A 19,972-nucleotide genomic window follows, 5' to 3' on the forward strand; every position below is an offset into this window, starting at 1 on the left:
CCTTTTACTGCCATTTCAAAATATACAAATATTTGGTCCCCGTTTCCTTGCGGCACAAACACTTCCCAGGCAGATAAAGCAAGTGTGACATCTACATTCAAACATACAGCACCTGTTTGGTACGGGTTAATGATGAATACTGGCCTTCACTCCACATACACACACATCGATTTCAGGAGATGCCTCTGAGAGTAAGTAGAAAAGTGGCATGGTGTTAAAAGGATTTGCTTCTTCAGTAAATCAATGGAGCTCTCGACAGCAAGGTCACTGGGGAGCCGGGCGGTCATGCGGGTGAGAGTGGAAATGGATTTTACCAGAAAGTCACGCAGACACATTTGCATGGCTACAAGAGGCAACTAAAAAATAGCCTCCGTCAAAGGCAATTCACTTAGGGCAGCCAGTTGAGGAGTCAATACAAGATTTGTTTAGATCTATTCTGGAGGAAAAATAGCGGCTAGTCGATTAATGGGATGCCTTATGCACTGTATAAAGGATCAACAGAGGACAATGTCCAATCCTGTTTGCTTTTTCCTAGCATAAAAAGCTATAAGTAATTGTGTGTCACCCTAATGTCTGGCTTGAGACAATTTAGGGAGTGGAAAAGCATAGCTGGGCCTAATATTCATAAAAAGGAATTAAAATAGCAATGGCTTTCTACAACACTATTAATACGCTCTCTCTCTTTCTCCCTTTAGAAGCACATACACTGGAAAAAAAAATGGTCTAGAAACAATTGTCACTCAGAAATTGCTAGTACATATCACAAATAGCTAGAAAGAAACAGCAAATAACACATTGAATTAAACATGACATTAAGTGAAAGACTGAAATAGTATTTTCTTGTAAAATATACTTGTAAACACAATTTTTTTTTATTTACAACTTAGAAAAAATCATTTTTTACAGTGTAGTCCTACAAACGCAGCCTGTTGGCAACGTTTAACTCTACAACACATCTTATAGTTACTTCAAAACGTTTTTCAGTGCAATGATGTCATCACAATAGGAGAAAACAATTAGTCTGACCAACATTTTAATATCTAAACCGACCATCTAAGCAATTAAGCATTGGTAAGAACATAAAACCAGGGGTTGGCATGGCAACTAAAGACTCTGCGGTATTCAAGCTTAAGCCTTCAATAAATCAGCAGTGAAACGTTTCTGCTTATTTCGCACTGTGGAAAGGGATAGTGTACAGGCCAAATTTACTCAATTGTTCGGAGATCCCAAACAGACTTTATAAGCAAATCCCATCCACATACTGAATCCAAATAAAAACTCAGGGCCTGGGAAAGGGTGGCTCTACTGCTGGACCGGAGGAGTGCATGTGTTTAACCACACACCGCCTGCTGGTTTGGCTGATGGCCAGTTCCCTCATGCTTCATCAAAACACTTCCATCGTCCATCGTCCGCTTTCATTATGAAGGAGGATGAATCAAAGTGACCACACCACAGTCATTAAATCCTCTATTTATCAGATAGGTTGAGAAGAGCTAATGAGAATCAGGGTGGGACTACCAAACATGCTCATTAAAGATGTTTAAATAGATCTGAGTGGGAACAGGGTATATCAAAGCTTAATAAAATGCTCAAGTCACTTGAGGAACGCAAACACAGCCAACACCACACGTCAGGTCTACAGATTGTGACTAAAACGATCAAGATATTATATATGTGACAATTTAAAATCCAGTTAGGAAAACCTTATGTGTGTCCACTAGGCCCCGTCCATACTACTGCGTTTTCGTTTAAAAACGGAGACCTTTTGCTACGTTTGCACCTCCCGTCCACACTAACGGCAAAAACGGAGACCCAAAACGGAGAAGTGTACGCGCATGCCCAGTGTTGGTGAATGGTCACGTGATCCGCGTTTTCAGTCGTTTTAATGTGGACGGAGATCAATTCTAATACGCAGCTAAAACGCTGGTGTGGACGGAGATTGTATTCGTTTTAATTCTCCGTTTCTAAACTAAAACGCAGTAGTGTGGACGGGGCCTAAGAGTGCATGACAGTTTTTCCATAACACAACAATGAACACCGCGGTGAACTGTTATTGTGATCATATACTTTAGTGAGACACGCATCAGTCCATTTACTGACAGGTTGTCACATATTTACAAGAAAAAAATTTCAAGCAGATTTGTTGAAATAAATTAATAATGGTATTTTAGAAATGTAAAAATATTTAAATACATTTAAGTATTTGACAAAATATATTATTGGTTATTATTGAAAATAATGATCCATCTTAACCCAGTTTCAATCGACTGTATTTGAACCTTTGTTTCCATGACATTTTGGAACCATAATCAACACCATTTTACTTTTATTCCCAAACAAGCAGAAATACTCTGAAACTCAAAAAACTCTGATTCAATTTCTCTGTTAGGGTGCGTTCACACTTGTAGTTTGATTCGCTTGTTTTGTTTTTTTTGTCCAGGTCCGCCTAGCGTTCACATTGTGATTTTAAACAGCGAACCTAAAGGCACAGGGATATGTTCACAACCTGATTGGTCGGCTTTTATGACTTATTTTTCGCAACGGAACTTACCGAACATCCAAAACAATGCTGTGTGCTGGGATAAATGCCCTCGTTGTATGTGAGTAGCCTACATATGATGCTATTTTGACCAGCTGAGAACTCGTGAAGAGCTTATAAAATGTGTAAAGGAGTAAAAACAGCGGCAGGAATCCCTCCGTCACACACAAACGAAGATCTGCTACGAGGAGACACGGTTCTGATGCCTGTACCGAACTGTGATGGGCAACATAGTGACTATGGCGGGGGGAAAAAAAACAGGTATGTGTGAGCATTCTGTCCTTCTCAGGGTCTCAACTTCCTGTTTCTGGTTCGTTTACATGTCTTTGATCCGTGTTGCGTTCATATTTCAATCGAATCGCAACAGTTTGTTTGTGTTTACTACACCAGCGTTTACTACAGTAAAGTTGAGCGAGTGGATCTGGTATTCTGAGCTGGTGTGAGTGAGTGGAGGCGGGGCTAATTTACTAAATGAAGTAAGGACGTACATTCAAGCTATTTTAAGACATCAATACATTTTTTCACAGGAAAAAAACTTTTAAATATGTCATTTTAATGATAGATGATTAGTTTTAGAGGGTTAAAAGTATTGACTACAGGAGGGCTTTAAGTAAGAAGCTATGCATGCACTCCATGAACTGAAGTGCTGTTGAACAACCAGCTTTATCAAGTGATATGGTAATTTGTCATCTAAAAAGTATGTTTTTTTTGTCTTGTCTGAAGCCCTGCACACCTCCAGGCTGCACTTTACACCAACCACTTTCCACACACATGACTACGCAACAACCCCCAAGGGTCGGTGCCTGTGCTCATGGGCCACTTTACTTTTCATTAGCCGTGTATTTACCGCACTTCTCAAGCAGCTGAGACATTCCATAAACACTTTAGGGAACGAGCACAGAAGGTCCTTTCAGTCCCACCAGGGAAGCTGGGTAAGCCCCTGAGGGGTTCAGGGCACAAAGCTGAGGAACAGTTGAAAAAAAAGTTAAACTTTGTCTTTTATATTATCACTGGTTGTAAAGTTCATGTGTTGTTGTTTTATTTAAATAATAAAAAAAAAAAAAATTTGCACTTTCATTTTTTTATTCTTTCAGTTTGCTTGTTTTATTAAACTTACAAGAAAGTCTCATTAGTAGTGCTAAACAAAAGCTGTAGCCTAGTCCAAAGATTATAATTTATTTTAACACAAAATATTATTATAAAAATATATATGTTAAAAAGTTTGCATATGATACATCAGGCTTTTATGGCTCATATAGTATGATATAGGAGAATATGGAGTTAATACTCGAGGAGAAGAGAAAAAAAAAAACACCAGTTGCTAATATTTATATGGCCAAAAATTAAAAATGAAATTTTGAGCTTTTAATGCAATTCAATTAGATCTTTATAACAGTATAGCAGACTATATAAGGGGCAAAACATACAATGCAACAAAATGCATGAGGATTGAGAGATAAACGTTCCTCAAAGCCTGTTGTATCGTATTTGATACACATATTTTAACATGATTTTACTATAGAATTGATGGATAGTCAAGCAAACCCAAGTTGATGATGCTGTAAGTGTTCATCTTAAAATATCACTAACGATAAAAGTTGTTCTGACATTTAATTTATAATAGAATTTTTTGAATTATACAAAAAGGTCTTTTAGTTGCTAAAACAAGTATAAACTATCAATCAGACGACAGAAAGCATGTACTGTAGATAGTGTACAACAGATTTTCATGTTGATAATTTAGAGGCCTCAGAAATGTGCGTATCAAATATGATACAGCAGGCTTTATGAGTTAACATCGATTGGGCAGATCTGAAGACAGGCAAAAGGACAAACCCTTTGTGGTAGTACAGAGAGGGTTATGATGTTACAGTGAATCACAGGGGATCAGACAGAACAGAAAAATGAGGTCGGATATAGGTTACGCTGCTGGGGGAAATGTAGGGGAGGGGGTGGTCCTGTGGCAGACGAGAGGGACTGGTGCAGAATTAGGACGGGAGGTGACATGGCTGAGCAAGAGGAGAACCACACAATGTACAGCACGTTAAAATAACAAGACTGCACTGTTCCGAAGATCTCAAAGAAAGCACACAACGCTGTCACGATTCTGTGATTGTGCTAAATGTCATGAATAAAGAAATGAAGGAATGGAAATAGTTCAGAAAACTGATGCACGATATATCAGTAACATTAGTTATTGGCTTATTTTTTTATCAGTAGTTATGTTTACACCCAAAGTTGCGAATTTAACTTGTGTGCAAAATCTCAACATTGCATAAAACATTTGCGGAAAAAAAGCACAGATTCCATCCCATGTGTTCAAACTTCCTGGGGAATTGTCACAAACAATCTATAATAAAAAAATGGAAGTTGCTGCAATTGGGGAAGCCACAGTGGCTCTTTTTTCATACATCATAAATGAGTTGCGTCTCAGAGCGTGCAGACGAAACGCAATAAACTGTCATGTTTTCTTGAGTTCGGATGCTGGTGTTTGGGAACGTAATCGTGTGAGGCGGTTCTGGGAGGGAATTAAACCAAATCATTTTGATGACAGATCAAAATGCTCAGGCATTTCAGAATGACCAAAAGCAACATTTGAGACGCTGTGCAATGAAACTGGCCCGCTGGTTAGTCCAGTTTATTCAATCACATCCTCTGTTGAGGTAGTCACGTGAGTTTTTTTGTTGAGCCTCGAGGGATTTATTCGGTAAATGCGTTTCCATCATAGCTTTTCTTATCGGAATTTTTTTTTATCCGCCTCAATTGAGCACATGTGCTTTTTATGCTAATTTTTTGCATTTATGTGCTTCATCAAGCGACTTTTATGCAGTATCTCAAAATGCACATAAAAAATAGGTGGATGGAAACAGATAATGTTCAAAACAGTTGTGCTGCTTAATATTTTTGTGGAAACAGAGATACATTTTATTAGGATTCTTTGATTAATATAAAGTTCAAAAGAACAGCACTTACTTGAAACAGAAATATTTTGTGTTTTTATAGGTAAATGTCTATCACTTTTTAACAATTTAATACGTCCTTGCTGAATAAAAGTATACATTTCTTTTTTTTAAAAACATACTGACCCCAAATTCTTGAACAGTAGTTTATTTTCTTGTTGAATATCCTGTTTCCTCTGAAATATCTGACATTGTGAAATTGGAAAGGGTAGGGAATGACTTTGAAACCAATTAAAACGTCAACATAATCCACAGGAAACCAGAAAAACACTGACTGCAAACCCAGAAAAGCCAGTTCTTCAGTGTCCATTTGAAATAACAACACCACTGGAATAGTTTCACGATGCTGCTGTTTACTCTTGCCAACAGGGCCCCATTGCAACTATTTCCGTCATTGACATCGTCCTCTGTAATCAAGAGACTATTCTGCCTTTGTGACATAAGCAAACACATTGTGTAAAAAGGAAGAGGCATTTTTGGTACACCGACTGCAATTTACAGACTTGTGCCTGTCACATCTGTTTGTTGAGAATCGTTGAGATTCATCTATCTATTTCCTTTTGTCAGGTGTTCCTCTTAACTATACATATTGTCGTTGTACAGTTACACTCAAAATAAAATAAATACAGGACAAGCTTCAATATTTCCTTCCCAAACATTCAGTATCTCCCTATATATGCATTTACATCTGTGCTATGTAAAATAACACACCATTGTGTTTGTGATTCTGTGAGGAAAAGCTCCTCCCATCAAATGACAGTGAAAAAGATCCGCTCTTTCCCCTGCAGCTGGTGATGGTGGTGCCAGCTGGACCCACGCCAGCCGGGTCTCAGCCCTGCCGCCGTTTACACAGTCCAACCCCCAGGACAACAGGTGACACGTAAACAGTCACACTTACAAAAAAGGGCCAGTTAACGTGTCTTAGGGCATCGCTAGTGCAAAATTACAGCTGACCACATAAGTAGACTGTTTGAAAAGAAGCAAATTACATGCAGCGGTCGCTACTGCTGTCAGGCTTTATGCGCACATGGTGCACGTTTGATGTTGTATGAGCGGTATTTCTGATGTTGAAGCTTTCGTTGGATTTATGGGCTCTGGCAGATGATAAAACGGAAAAACAACAAGAGGGATGAGAGCCATCAAATACCTCTCGCCATTCCCAAAGCCTTACTGAAAGCAGACCACAGATTCTGATTGCAAAGTTGAAATGTTTTCAAAATAATAAAGAACTTTTCTTAAAATAATAATGTTAAACCAAAGATAAAATGCACTACCACCTGTTACCCTTTCCATGCAAGGATGGTGGGTGCACCATTTAGAATTGAATTGAGAATGCCTTTTAAATATCAACTTAATTTCTGAAATTGAATTGAGGTAACAAAGAGGATACAGAATTTCAATTTGAATTTGAATGCAAGGAAGTAAATTTGCAATTAACTTAAATTTGAGACAGACAGACAGACAGACAGATGAACAGACGGACGGACGGACGGATTTAATTAATCAATCAACAATACTATTGATCAGCATTACCAAACGTGGACATTTTCCACTAGAAACAAGCATTGATGTATTATTTTAATTTAATACTGTGAAGCTGCTTTGATACAATCTGTATTGTGAAAAGCGCTATATGACTTGACTTGACTTGACTTGACTTGACTTGACTTGACTTGACTTGACTTGACTTGACTTGACTTGACTTGACTTGACTTGACTTGACTTGACTTGACTTGACTTGACTTGACGGATGGATGGACGGACGGATGGATAGATAGGAAAAGTAACTTTCCCCAATGATGGATGGATGGATAGAATGATGGATAGATAGATAGATAGATAGATAGATAGATAGATAGATAGATAGATAGATAGATAGATAGATAGATAGATAGATAGATAGATAGATAGATAGATAGATAGGAAAAGTAACTTTCCCCAATGATGGATGGATGGATGATGGATGGATGGATAGAATGATGGACAGATAGAACATTAGATAGATAGATAGATAGATAGATAGATAGATAGATAGATAGATAGATAGATAGATAGATAGATAGATAGATAGATAGATAGGAAAAGTAACTTTCCCCAATGATGGATTGATGGATGGATGGATGGATGGATGGATGGATGGATGGATGGATGGATGGATGGATGGATGGATGGATGGATGGATGGATGGACAGACAGACAGATAGAACATTACATGCCCGGCTGGCGTGGTTTCCCCAATGATTGATGGATGGATGGATGGATGGATGGAATGATAGACAGATAGAACATTAGATAGATAGATAGATAGATAGATAGATAGATAGATAGATAGATAGATAGATAGATAGATAGATAGATAGATAGACCATGCAAAACCCCTAAGTCTAAAAAAACAATTTTCTACCCAAACTTTTTTTTGCTCAAGCCAGCATGCATGGTGTAACTCAAGAGTTTGTGAGGAGAACTTTAACAAAGGACTGTTTATTTTAATAATACAGGCAGGATTATGTTGTTTGCCAATGCCGGTCTGTTCCTAAGAGGTGACTTTTAACACCCAGTTGACCAAGGGAAACCTGCCAGATTTAGCTTCCCAGGAAAAATGGCACACAGTAAAACTGTAAGAACCACCTGATCTCATTCACTGGCTGGTTCTGTCAGCATAATTCCCACAAAGTCAAACTCAATCCATTCCGAGCTCACAAAGCACAACACTTTTGACTGTAAAACGAGGCGGATTTATCAAACATGACTGAAAAGTAACTGTTTTACCACAGAAGAGGTCTGAGGAAACATTTTTATTATTGGTGTTTCCTCAAGGGATTTCCATGAAGATATATTTTCCTTGTTGCGAAATAACGTCTGGTATGCAACCGTTAATTTCTTGACTATATACAATGCAAGACGCTCCAAAAATGTCAGGGCAGTCACCACAGTGTGGCACAGCATGTGCTTGTTTGACAAACGCACGTGGCTGCACTGTCCGCTGCTGTTTACTCGAGGGAGGGGCACTAGGTGAGCGTGACTGAGGTTTTCGAGGACTAAAATCTGTTCATCATGCTCTCTGATCTCTCTCTCAGAGGAACGGATCTAACAGAGGCAGTTTAAACAATCATGCAAGACTCGACAGTGCGGTTTGTGAACGGCTCGAGGGCATTCGATTAAGATTGCAGAAAAGAATTTGGAGAAAGTGTACAGACTGAAGAATGGCTACACTTCCCACTGGTGTAAATCACGATCCTGCTGTTAAAACACAACATAACACTGATCATTTGCAATTTGTTTGTGGCGTGCTGAGTTCGCAGCTCTGCGCTCTCTCTGCCTGCTTACGTAACTACAGCTTGGACTGAGCTGATGAGCTCTTTTCTGCTTGATATGAGAAATAGGCTCTTAGCTCTGTAGTCTTCTGTCGGTTTCTGTCATTTTTGTCAAATTTGCAAATGTGCAGTTAAAAAAATTTACTTAAAGAGTTACTATCTTATCTATATTATAGATCCTCATTATCATCACATATTATAAGACAATAAGTCTACAATTGTAGGCAAAGTGGGGTAGTAAAGACATAATAAAACAAAAGATGTGAACCAACATGAACAATGAAACGATGTATTCTACATGATCTAGATTTTATCATTATTGTGCTCTTGCTTAATCATTTAACTCTAATGTTCTGTTAGAAGTATGAGAGTCTAAGGCTCAGCAGTTAATATGTCTTGCTATGACATATCTACATGACTTTTAATAATTTAATGAGAAAACATGCTTCAAATGTTCTCTATGAGAATATGTCCTATGCTCACCAAGGCTGCATTTATTTGAAATAGTTTTTTTTTTTTTGACATATTACAATTTAAAATAACTGTTTTCTATTTGATTTTGAATAAAATGTAATTTATTCCTGTGATGCAAAGCTGATTTTTCAGTAGCAATTATTCATTGTCACATGATCCTTCAGAAATCATTCTACTATGCTTATTTATTTATTGCTTATTATTGTTATCAATGTTAGAAACAGTTGAACTGCTTAATATTTTTGGGGACACTGCGATAAAACATTTTAAGGATGTTGATGAATAAAATTAAAAAGAACAGAAATCTTTTGTAACAATGTAAAGGTATTTGCTGTCACTTTTGATCAATTTAATACATCCTTGCTGACCCCAGATTTTTAAAAAGGTTGCTTAAAAAGTAAATTTTTAAGTACAATCAATTGGATGTTTAAGTCATTTCAACTTAAATTACATTAAACTGACTTTAAAAAAATGAGTTGAATCTTGTATAACTTAAAAAAAGTGGAAAACTTATTTTTAGCAATGTAGTTAAAGCAATGTAAAAACATATGTTGTCACAACTTATTAATCATATAATTTTTTAAAGTGTTATATCACTGGGGTCTCTGGGACCCTAAACATAAATACAGTGACAGTCTGAACAGAACATGAGTGTTAACGTTTGCTTCAACGGTTGTTGCACGTACAACAAAAGAGTGCAAACGAATGTGAAAATGAAAAAGCAAAACTATTTCTAAACGCAAGATTGCTTCACACTGACACTTTGCTTCAAATAACCTCTTCTTTGCATTGCAGTGACCCTCAATTCATGAGGAAAACAAGAATATTAGCTAACGTAAAGCTACGTGCCATTCGCATGGTGACCATTCAAATGCATTACAGCTCACATTCAAAATGAAGAACCATTCCTTGTGTGTTTCCACTCAAACCAATAAAATCACAGATGTCTGCTCAATTGACATTCTGTATCTTCTTCAGTCCTTCTCTTAATTTCTTTCTTGTCTTTCACCCCTCCCCCAACAAAAAGCCTTGCTAAATTCACCATAGTAGACGACCCCTTTGGGCTAATTAGCCCTCGGCAGGACAACAACATTAATGTGAAGTGATGCATAAACACTCTGGGTGGACAGAGAGCGAGTGACTGCACTGCCTCAGGCCATTCTTGGCCTCAAACACTGCAGATCAGACCAGTCGTATCATGACAGCGAGATAAGGAAAAGGAGAAACCACATGGAGAGCCAACACAAAGAAGAAATATAGTAGAGGATTGGTACTGTTCTTAAAAAATGACAAACACAACATGGATTTGCCTCATTATCTGCCTAAAAGTCCAGGGGGTTTCAAACTTTAGGGGTGCTTGAGGACAGTGGGGAAATTTGAGAGAGAGAGAGAGAGAGAGAGAGAGAGAGAGAGAGAGAGAGAGAGAGAGAGAAAAAAAATGCATTTTTGTGCATTTTTAGGTTATAATTTCTTAACTGAAGATATTAACTAAATATTTTTAAATGTTATAAATCTAAAACACATTTACCAAATCTGATGATATTACGGTTTCATTATGTTTTCTACAGGCTGGCCAAAACCAAAATAATAATTTTTTCAGCAAAAATATTTTTCAAATATTTTATATATTAATATGTAAAATATTTTTAAATACGCATCCAATTAAAGCAAAATACATATTTTCTAAATAATATTTTAATCATTTGCTTTAGATTTAGTACAGTGACAACATAAAAGCCAAATCTTCAAACAATTCTTTAATAGTTTTCCTCAAACAATATAATACGCCTTTATGAATGAAAATGTGTAGGCCTAAGCCATTATATTTTTGGAAGGGAATGCTTCACAAGGGGGTCATCATAACTGGCATCAAAAAGTTTGAAACCCCTGTAATACTCAACACATGACGACAAAATCAGATACATGTTAGAAGGGTTGCACAACAGCGAGTAATGACCTCTTAAAAGACCAATATCAAGCATAAAATGTCATTATAATGGATCTTGGAGCCTTTTCTTCTTAATATGTTCCCACTGTGGGACGAAAGGCCCAACAAACAGACCAGGACACTGTAAAGTAAACACTGCAAGAATGTTGTCTTACCTAAATCTCCATGGAAACTGTTGCTGAAGTTGTTGGAGCTTCCGTCAGTGGGCCAGTTCTTGCGGACACCAACCACATTAGCCTCAGAGAGCGCTAGCTGTTGCTTGAGACGCTTTTGGGACTGTGGGGTAGGAGGGCTGCCGCTCTCAAACGACTGCTGGGAGTGCTGGGATGGAGAGCGACTCTTCTCTCGGTACATTCGGTAGGCGGTGGGGCTCGGGGACACGTGGCTGGACTGCCCTGAGGAGAAGTCTTCTTCGCTGGATGTCAGGTTTTCATTGGAGCTGCAATCTGGCGTGTATCCATCCTCAAAACTCCCAGGTGAGTAAGACCGCCTGGGCCACGTCAAGTGCAGTTCCTCTCCATCTCCCATAATGCCCCCCACATAAACAGTCGTATAGGGCTGACAGTCTGACTGGTGCCAGTTCTGCTGAGTTGCTCTTCTTCCATTAAGTCTAATTAAATTGTCCTTGAGGAACCCAGCGTTCAGGTCAGCCTCATCGTACTCACAGTTGTAGCCACTCTCTGTTGCTCTTTCATGTGACCGTTCTGGCTTATGGACATCCCCGAAAGCAGTGGACAGATTACCTGGGACAGAATGCAAAGACCTCTTGCGCTCCATCTGCATAGCTTGATTGCCCAAACTACTTATCTTCTCCGAGACTTCTCTATCATTGACTCGGACAAGACCCTTTTCTTGGTGGTATTCCATATTGACGTAGTAAGGCCTCTCGCTTTTCCCCTCGCTAGATGTTTGGGAATTGGCTCGCCTGATGCGTTCAAAGTTTGACCGAAGTGCAGCGACACCCAACCCTGTGGTGGCTTTTTCCTTCGGTGGAGACTCTGGAACGCCATCTGCCTCATGATGTGCAGGTCCACGTGAAGCAATGGGTCTGAGTGGAGCTTCAACACTCCTTTTTTTGTATGGAGACATCCAGTCAGTCTCACCATCTCTGTTTTTCTGCCTGTCCAGGTCTGAGATATCACATCCCCCCACCTCGACACACGGCTGAGACTCACGACTCTCCTCTGCTGCGGTCGTGTGCTTCAGTTTGGCTGGGAGACACCTGGTCTCATCAGCTTTCTGAGGATGGACGTCCGTGGATGCCGGCTTACGCTCACATTGCGAGACCCTACTGAAGCCCCAACGCTGAGAGTCATGGCTTCTCCGCTCTTTGGCCAGAAGTGTTTGCAGGTAGATCATTCGAAAACGCTCCTTGTTTACTTCCATCTCCAGTCGCCTAATAGAGTTTCGGCATTTCTCCAACTCCTGCTCAATGTCTCCAACAGAGTTCAAAGACATCTCAGGAGGATCTGAGTCAGGAAACTGAGCTTTCCACGCTTCCACAAAGCCAACAGGTTCTACCATGATTGCTTACTGCTGGTTTACTTTTTTAGTGGGGAAAAAATAACACATTAAAATCCACTTGTTTGTAAGAATACACCCAAAGCCATGGTGATTTATAACTTCATATCCTACAGCTGAGTTATAACTTGTCCTGTGTACATGCATAGCATAATCTCAACATCTGATAAACACTTACTCAGCTGATCTTGGACAAACGCACAATTTTCTCCATAAACACAACAAGCAGAGTCGTAACATCCATGTGCACTTCAAATGTCTATTGACATCCGCGTTTCATGCCATTTATTTTGGCAAACGATGACTGAAAATCCTTTATAAACAGTTTCGAGTTCAAAATTCACTTCTCAGTCATGTTATGTTAGAGGCTGAAATGTAATTTCAGTGACGTATCCAAAGAAGTTACCAGAAAATTGTGCTGTTATTCTCTCAAACGTCGATATTTCTCAGAGATGCGCTGTACTCTTGCAGGGTTACCGCTGGCATCGCTGTCCGTCACTACATTATGATCAGACTGTATCTGCGCGCTCGCTCGCTCTCCCTCCCTCTCTCTCTCTCTCTCTCTCTCTCTCTCTCTGCTGCTGCAGGAAGAGGTGGGACTAGACGAGTACATGATTAATACTGACTGCACAGACAATCTCAGTTTAAAGACACAGATTCGGTTATTCAGCAACAAAGACAAAGAAAACATGCAAAAACTGTTTGCGACGCTTAACTAGCGAGCTGTTTTTCCACTTACTTAGTTGCTGCAACCGCCAAAACGAATCATTTCATATCAACGCATATGATATTTTTAGTTGTATGCAGATATTAGATACCTAACATTATCAAGACACGATCAATATATTTATATATAAAAAAAGTCGCTTCTGTGAAATGTTTAAACTTATTCTAATACACCTGACAGACTGATTGTAAACTGCTGTGGCATTTTCGGATGTCATGCATGATGTCTTGTGAACTTGTCTCCATCTAGCGTCTCTGTATGGAACAGCAGTTGAACCTTTTGATCGTTTTGATTGTATACAAGTTTCCTTCGTTTTGGTCCCATTTCCCCATCTCGCCTTTTAAAAGAAGTTATATTGTGTGTCTGTCAGTGTTTTATCAGATGGAACTAGACTGAAGTTTCTATTTCACATCTGAATCATGTTTGACTTTCTATTTTGTCTATTTATCCTGTTAACATTTTAAGGCTGACGAATGAATTCAAACATTGACACTATGATTTAGAAATAGAAAATGCTTTTTTTTCCTAAGATAAACTAAACATAAACCAGACACATATGCCTACACATGAGCTCTTTCAGACAAATACAATCAGAGTCCTGGCTCTTCCAAGCTTTATAATGGCAGTGAATGGCTGTTTCTGTTTTGAAGTCCACAAAAGTGCATCCATCCATCATAAAAGTGCTCCACACGGCTCTGGGGGGTTAATAAAGGCCTTCAGAAGCGAAGCGTTGGGTTTGTGTAAGGAAAATATTCATATTTAACACGTTACAAAGTAAAATTTTATAGCTCCCATCCAAACGGCCATACGCAGTCTACTTGCACCTTATGCGCAACTTACGCAACTTGTGACGTTGGAAGTAGCATAGTGTGTCATGGCGTAGCGTAAATATCAGCAGTACGTCACATTACTCGCGCTTTAGACTTAAGGGGAATCCGTATGTTTGTTTGGCCGGAAGCTAGTAATTTTACTTTATAAAGTTTTAAATATGGATATTTTTCTTACACAAACACATTGCTTTGCTTCAGAAGGCCTTTATTAACCCCCCGGAGCCGTGTGGAGCACTTTTATGATGGATAGATGCCCTTTTATGGACTTCAAAACAGAAACGGCCATTCACTGCCATTATAAAGCTTGGAAGAGCCAGGACATTTTTTGATTTAACTATAACTATAATATAACGATTGTATTTGTCTGAAAGAAGAATGTCATATACACCTAGGATGACTTGAGGGTGAGTAAATCATGGGCTAATTTTCATTTTTGGGTGAACTATCCCTTTAAAGCAGTTGGTGGCCAAACCCGATACTGGGAAGTCTGGTTCTTTTACGCGAACTGGTTCTTTCGAGCAGTTCGTTTCAATGAACAGGTTAAAAAACGGTTCACCTGACTTACTTTTGCTATTGACCCAAAACATATATGCATATTTTTTTGGGGGAAAAAAACAACAACTTTAAAATACTTTGATGTATGTATGTAGCCTATGTATGTATGTATGTATGTATGTATGTATGTATGTATGTATATATATATATATGTATATATATATATATATATATATATATATATATATATATATATATATACAGTGAGGAAAATAAGTATTTGAACACCCTGCTATTTTGCAAGTTCTCCCACTTAGAAATCATGGAGGGGTCTGAAATCATCATCGTAGGTGCATGTCCACTGTGAGAGACATAATCTAAATAAAAAAAATCCAGAAATCACAATGTATGATTTTTTAACTATTTATTTGTATGATACAGCTGCAAATAAGTATTTGAACACCTGAGAAAATCAATGTTAATATTTGGTACAGTAGCCTTTGTTTGCAATTACAGAGGTCAAACATTTCCTGTAGTTTTTCACCAGGTTTGCACACACTGCAGGAGGGATTTTGGCCCACTCCTCCACACAGACTGTCGCTGAGAAACATGGAGTTTGAGCTCCCTCCAAAGATTCTCTATTGGGTTTAGGTCTGGAGACTGGCTAGGCCACGCCAGAACCTTGATATGCTTCTTACAGAGCCACTCCTTGGTTATCCTGGCTGTGTGCTTCGGGTCATTGTCATGTTGGAAGACCCAGCCTCGACCCATCTTCAATGCTCTAACTGAGGGAAGGAGGTTGTTCCCCAAAATCTCGCAATACATGGCCCCGGTCATCCTCTCCTTAATACAGTGCAGTCGCCCTGTCCCATGTGCAGAAAAACACCCCCAAAGCATGATGCTACCACCCCCATGCTTCACAGTAGGGATGGTGTTCTTGGGATGGTACTCATCATGCTTCTTCCTCCAAACACATTTAGTGGAATTATGACCAAAAAGTTCTATTTTGGTCTCATCTGACCACATGACTTTCTCCCATGACTCCTCTGGATCATCCAAATGGTCATTGGCAAACTTAAGACGGGTCTTGACATGTGCTGGTTTAAGCAGGGGAACCTTCCGTGCCATGCATGATTTCAAACCATGACGTCTTAGTGTATTACCAACAGTAACCTTGGAAACGGTGGTCCCAGCTCTTTTCAGGTCATTGACCAGCTCCTCCCGTGTAGTTCTGGGCTGATTTCTCACCTTTCTTAGGATCATTGAGACCCCACGAGGTGAGATCTTGCATGGAGCCCCAGTCCGAGGGAGATTGACAGTCATCTTTAGCTTCTTCCATTTTCTAATGATTGCTCCAACGGTGGACCTTTTTTCACCAAGCTGCTTGGCAATTTCCCCGTAGCCCTTTCCAGCCTTGTGGAGGTGTACAATTTTGTCTCTAGTGTCTTTGGACAGCTCTTTGGTCTTGGCCATGTTAGTAGTTGGATTCTTACTGATTGTATGGGGTGGACAGGTGTCTTTATGCAGCTAACGACCTCAAACAGGTGCATCTAATTTAGGATAATAAAGGGAGTGGAGGTGGACATTTTAAAGGCAGACTAACAGGTCTTTGAGGGTCAGAATTCTAGCTGATAGACAGGTGTTCAAATACTTATTTGCAGCTGTATCATACAAATAAATAGTTAAAAAATCATATATTGTGATTTCTGGATTTTTTTTTTTAGATTATGTCTCTCACAGTGGACATGCACCTACGATGACAATTTCAGACCCCTCCATGATTTCCAAGTGGGAGAACTTGCAAAATAGCAGGGTGTTCAAATACTTATTTTCCTCACTGTATATATATATATATATATATATATATATATATATATATATATATATATATATATATATATATGTGTGTGTGTATGTGCATGGATGCAGGTAACAAAATAATAATAATAACATAAAAAATTGTTAATTGAAGGAATGTAAGAACTAAAGGGGTAGGAGTACATAAGTTTTACTTCTTCCTACTCCTTTTCGCACATGAGATAGAAGTATGTTAACACGGGAAAGTAGGGTACTTTGTTTGCTGCTTATCTGTTGTTTTTTTTATTTTTATGTTTTTGAACATTGTTTTATTTTATTTTTATATACTTTTTTCATGTTCGAAATAAAGATTTCAAATTCAAAACAATTCAAATTCAAAAATTCAAAATTCAAAAGTTGAAATGGACCCCTATTGCTTAATCCTTCACTGACCTTAACTAGTAGGCATTCTTTGTAATCATAAATTTGTTCATGTGCAACTCACCAGGCATGTCGAAGTCCCCTACAGCTAATAGTTGAGATGTGAATTGCAATCTTCAGCTGATTTTTCTTCAGCTTGCATCTGAGTTGAGCCCATGTAAATTCGCCATGAACAAAAACAAACACCTACTGTTTGCAGTCCATCTGATTCTGATTCTGCCCTTGCTTTGTTTTGCTTTTATTTGTGCAGGAGTCTACATCAATTTCGCTCTCTTTTCACTTTCAGGGTTATTTTATTTTTTCTTGTTTGTTTGTAAAATATAAGAATTATACTTGTCTTAAGCATAAACCTCACTTGATTAAAAATATTTTTTCTATCCATCCATCCATTCTTAAAATTGCTTGTCCTACACTCAAAAACCCCACGAGGAACCCTTAACTTCCTTCGAACCTTTCTATTAAACTGTAATAATATTTCACAATATTACTGTTTTCACAGCATTTTTAATGAAATAAAACAAAAAACAAAACTTAAAAACTTTTGACTGTATATATTTAAATAAAGAAGAACAAGAAAAGTATGACACATTTATGCCTATAGAGACTAATTTGTTTTAAGTTGTTTTAAGCCAGCATAATTACATTTGGTAAATCTAATTATTAATATTAATTATTATACTTGACTGAATATTCTGAAGTGAAATTAATAAGACATGTATGAGTTTTTGACCTCACTGATTGTATGACAATAACAAGAAGCCAGGACACACAAAAGATGAAGTTTATTTATGCACGTTTTAGGATACAAAATTAATCACAGCTAATGCCATTGTAGTTATTTACTTTTTTTCTATCCTCCATCAAAATAGCATTTAAAAGGGAGCATTTGTTTTCACCTTGGAGTAATTTGTAAAGGGTTTTAAGGGACTTGCACTTTTAGGATCAACAGAATTTGTTTTTAAATCCTCACAAATATCTTAAACACTGCTAAATGTTCTGGCTCAAAAAAATATTTTAAATGTTATGTAATAATAACAATACAAATAATAATAAACTTAGAGGCATGTTTCTCATCACACAATGGAATGCACATAATCCATCTGACACTAAACACAAACTGATTCATGCAGGATTTTAAAAATGAAAGCTCAACAAAATAACTACTAAGCATAATTTAAGCGGACCAATTCATAGCCAAACATTCCTTTAAAACATTTCTTACTTTGATTCACGCCACGAAGTTAATCTGGCGGACGTTTCAGAAAGTGGTCAGAAAATTGCAAATCAAAACCAGTGTTAGCAGATTACAAGATTGAACGTTAAAATTATAGCACGACCGTTCTTCAAGACAATCTTTATGTTTATTATTTTAGTGGGTCATTGTCGGACATAAAGGGCCTCATTTATAAAACGTGCAAAAATCCAAATTGTCTTGTGGCGGAGTCAGAGTACTGCAGGTATTTGGAAATCTAAGCAATTCTTGCAGTTCGCCATTCTCAAATAAAGGATTTGGATGACAACTGTTGCAAATAACATTAATTATGGGGCGTTTTCTAGATTTTTCTAGATTTCACATCAGGCGTACGTTCTCTGAATCACACATAGGATACTCACATTTTAGAAATGAACTTGATCAAATGTAACATTTTAGAAATGAGGTCCCAGCTCTAGCTGTTGCACAGATTATGATGTTGTGTTTCTAACGTGAATTCCACAGAAATAAGTAAATACTGAACAGCATTGCTCCCTCGTTTGCATTGAATAGGCCTACTTTTCTTTGTAACAGCTACATTGTAAACAAAGGCATACAGGCAAACAGGTTTTAAGTTTTAGACCCCATGCAGCTGATTCAAAACACAAAGTGGTCTATTTATGTTCTGTTTTTAACCTCATTCTTGTTGAATTAAACAGTAAAGGAGTCTTGGCGTGAGCATGAAGAAAACGCTTTGCTTCCTTTGGATTATTATTTTGTGTGTGTGTGTGTGTGTGTGTGTGTGTGGTTTGCATGAGTTTATAAATGTGCAAAAGAAGAGAAAACCTCACAGGGGCCCTTGTAAAGACAAATGAGAGAGGAGAAAGGAAAAGGTGAGAAATGGTAAAAGAGCAGCAAAACGAAGAGTTGGCACATTCTTTGTGGTGCTTAGGGTAAAAGGCACAAATGAAGACGGATCAGACGTGAGTGAGGAAAGTGAATTTGGCCCCTGGTGTGTGTGCTGCTGCTGGATTGGTCTCAGGTGATCACACTGGGGCCTCGGCTTCCAGTTCGTTCGTGGATGTTGGAGATTTTTAGAGCAATGGCAATGAGAGGACCCAGCACGACCTACAACGGTCAAAAGAAGGGCTTGTTAAACAGACTGCCGGTAGACACATTTAATGGAGTGGCTGCATTAAACTGCATTAAAGTGATAGTTCACCCAAAAATGAAAATTGTCATCATTTACTCAACCTCATGTTGTTCCAAACCTGTATGAGTTTTTTTTTCCTTCTGTTGAACGCAAAATAAGATATTTTAAAGAATGTCGGTAACCAAAAAAGTGGATGGGCCCCATTGACTTCCATTGTATTTTTTTTTTCATACTATGAAAGTCAATGGGTGCCTTCAATTTTCTGGTTACCAACATTCTTTAAAATATCTTCTTTGGTGTTCAAAAGAAGAAAGAAACTCGTACAGGTTTGGAACAACTTGAGGGTGAGTAAGTAATGTCAAAAATACTTCTTAATAAAAGCAAAAAATTACTGAGTCACCTTAAATGAACATTAAAATACTCACTGTTTCAATAGTGCAGCCAGATGACTTGAATATTATGCATGTTAACATGATTTTAGTGTGAAAGAGATACTTAATAACTTTTTCTCTGTAAAGTTACATTAAATTTTACAACTTTACTGCCATGACAACACCTAAAACCCTAAAACTACTGTAAAA

The 19,972-nt window shown here is 38.1% G+C and overlaps 2 protein-coding genes across 5 annotated transcripts in view; both read right to left on the reverse strand.

The window, feature by feature from the left end:
• Window positions 1-13,328, reverse strand: part of LOC311066009 (breakpoint cluster region protein) — a 47,728-nt gene extending 34,400 nt beyond the window's left edge. Inside the window, exons 1-2 of one of the 4 annotated variants that reach the window (XM_084086955.1) lie at window positions 13,163-13,274; window positions 11,391-12,779 (exon numbers count right to left, since the gene is read on the reverse strand). In XM_084086955.1, the coding sequence (XP_083943081.1) occupies window positions 11,391-12,759 (1,369 nt within the window). In that variant the 5' untranslated portion in view covers window positions 12,760-12,779; window positions 13,163-13,274. Of the gene's footprint in view, window positions 1-11,390 lie in introns of all 4 variants that reach the window. The other 3 variants (XM_084086954.1, XM_084086953.1, XM_084086952.1) reach the window with 3 other exon arrangements.
• A 4,483-nt stretch (window positions 13,329-17,811) lies between these two features.
• pgm5 (phosphoglucomutase 5) overlaps window positions 17,812-19,972 on the reverse strand; it is a 24,790-nt gene continuing 22,629 nt past the window's right edge. Inside the window, exon 11 of the mRNA XM_084087824.1 lies at window positions 17,812-19,366. Coding sequence (XP_083943950.1) covers window positions 19,277-19,366 — 90 coding nt within the window. The 3' untranslated portion in view covers window positions 17,812-19,276. The remainder of the gene's footprint in view (window positions 19,367-19,972) is intronic.

Source organism: Abramis brama, assembly GCF_963993115.1.
Source record: "Abramis brama genome assembly, chromosome: 16".
NCBI classification, from domain to species: Eukaryota; Metazoa; Chordata; class Actinopteri; order Cypriniformes; family Leuciscidae; genus Abramis; species Abramis brama.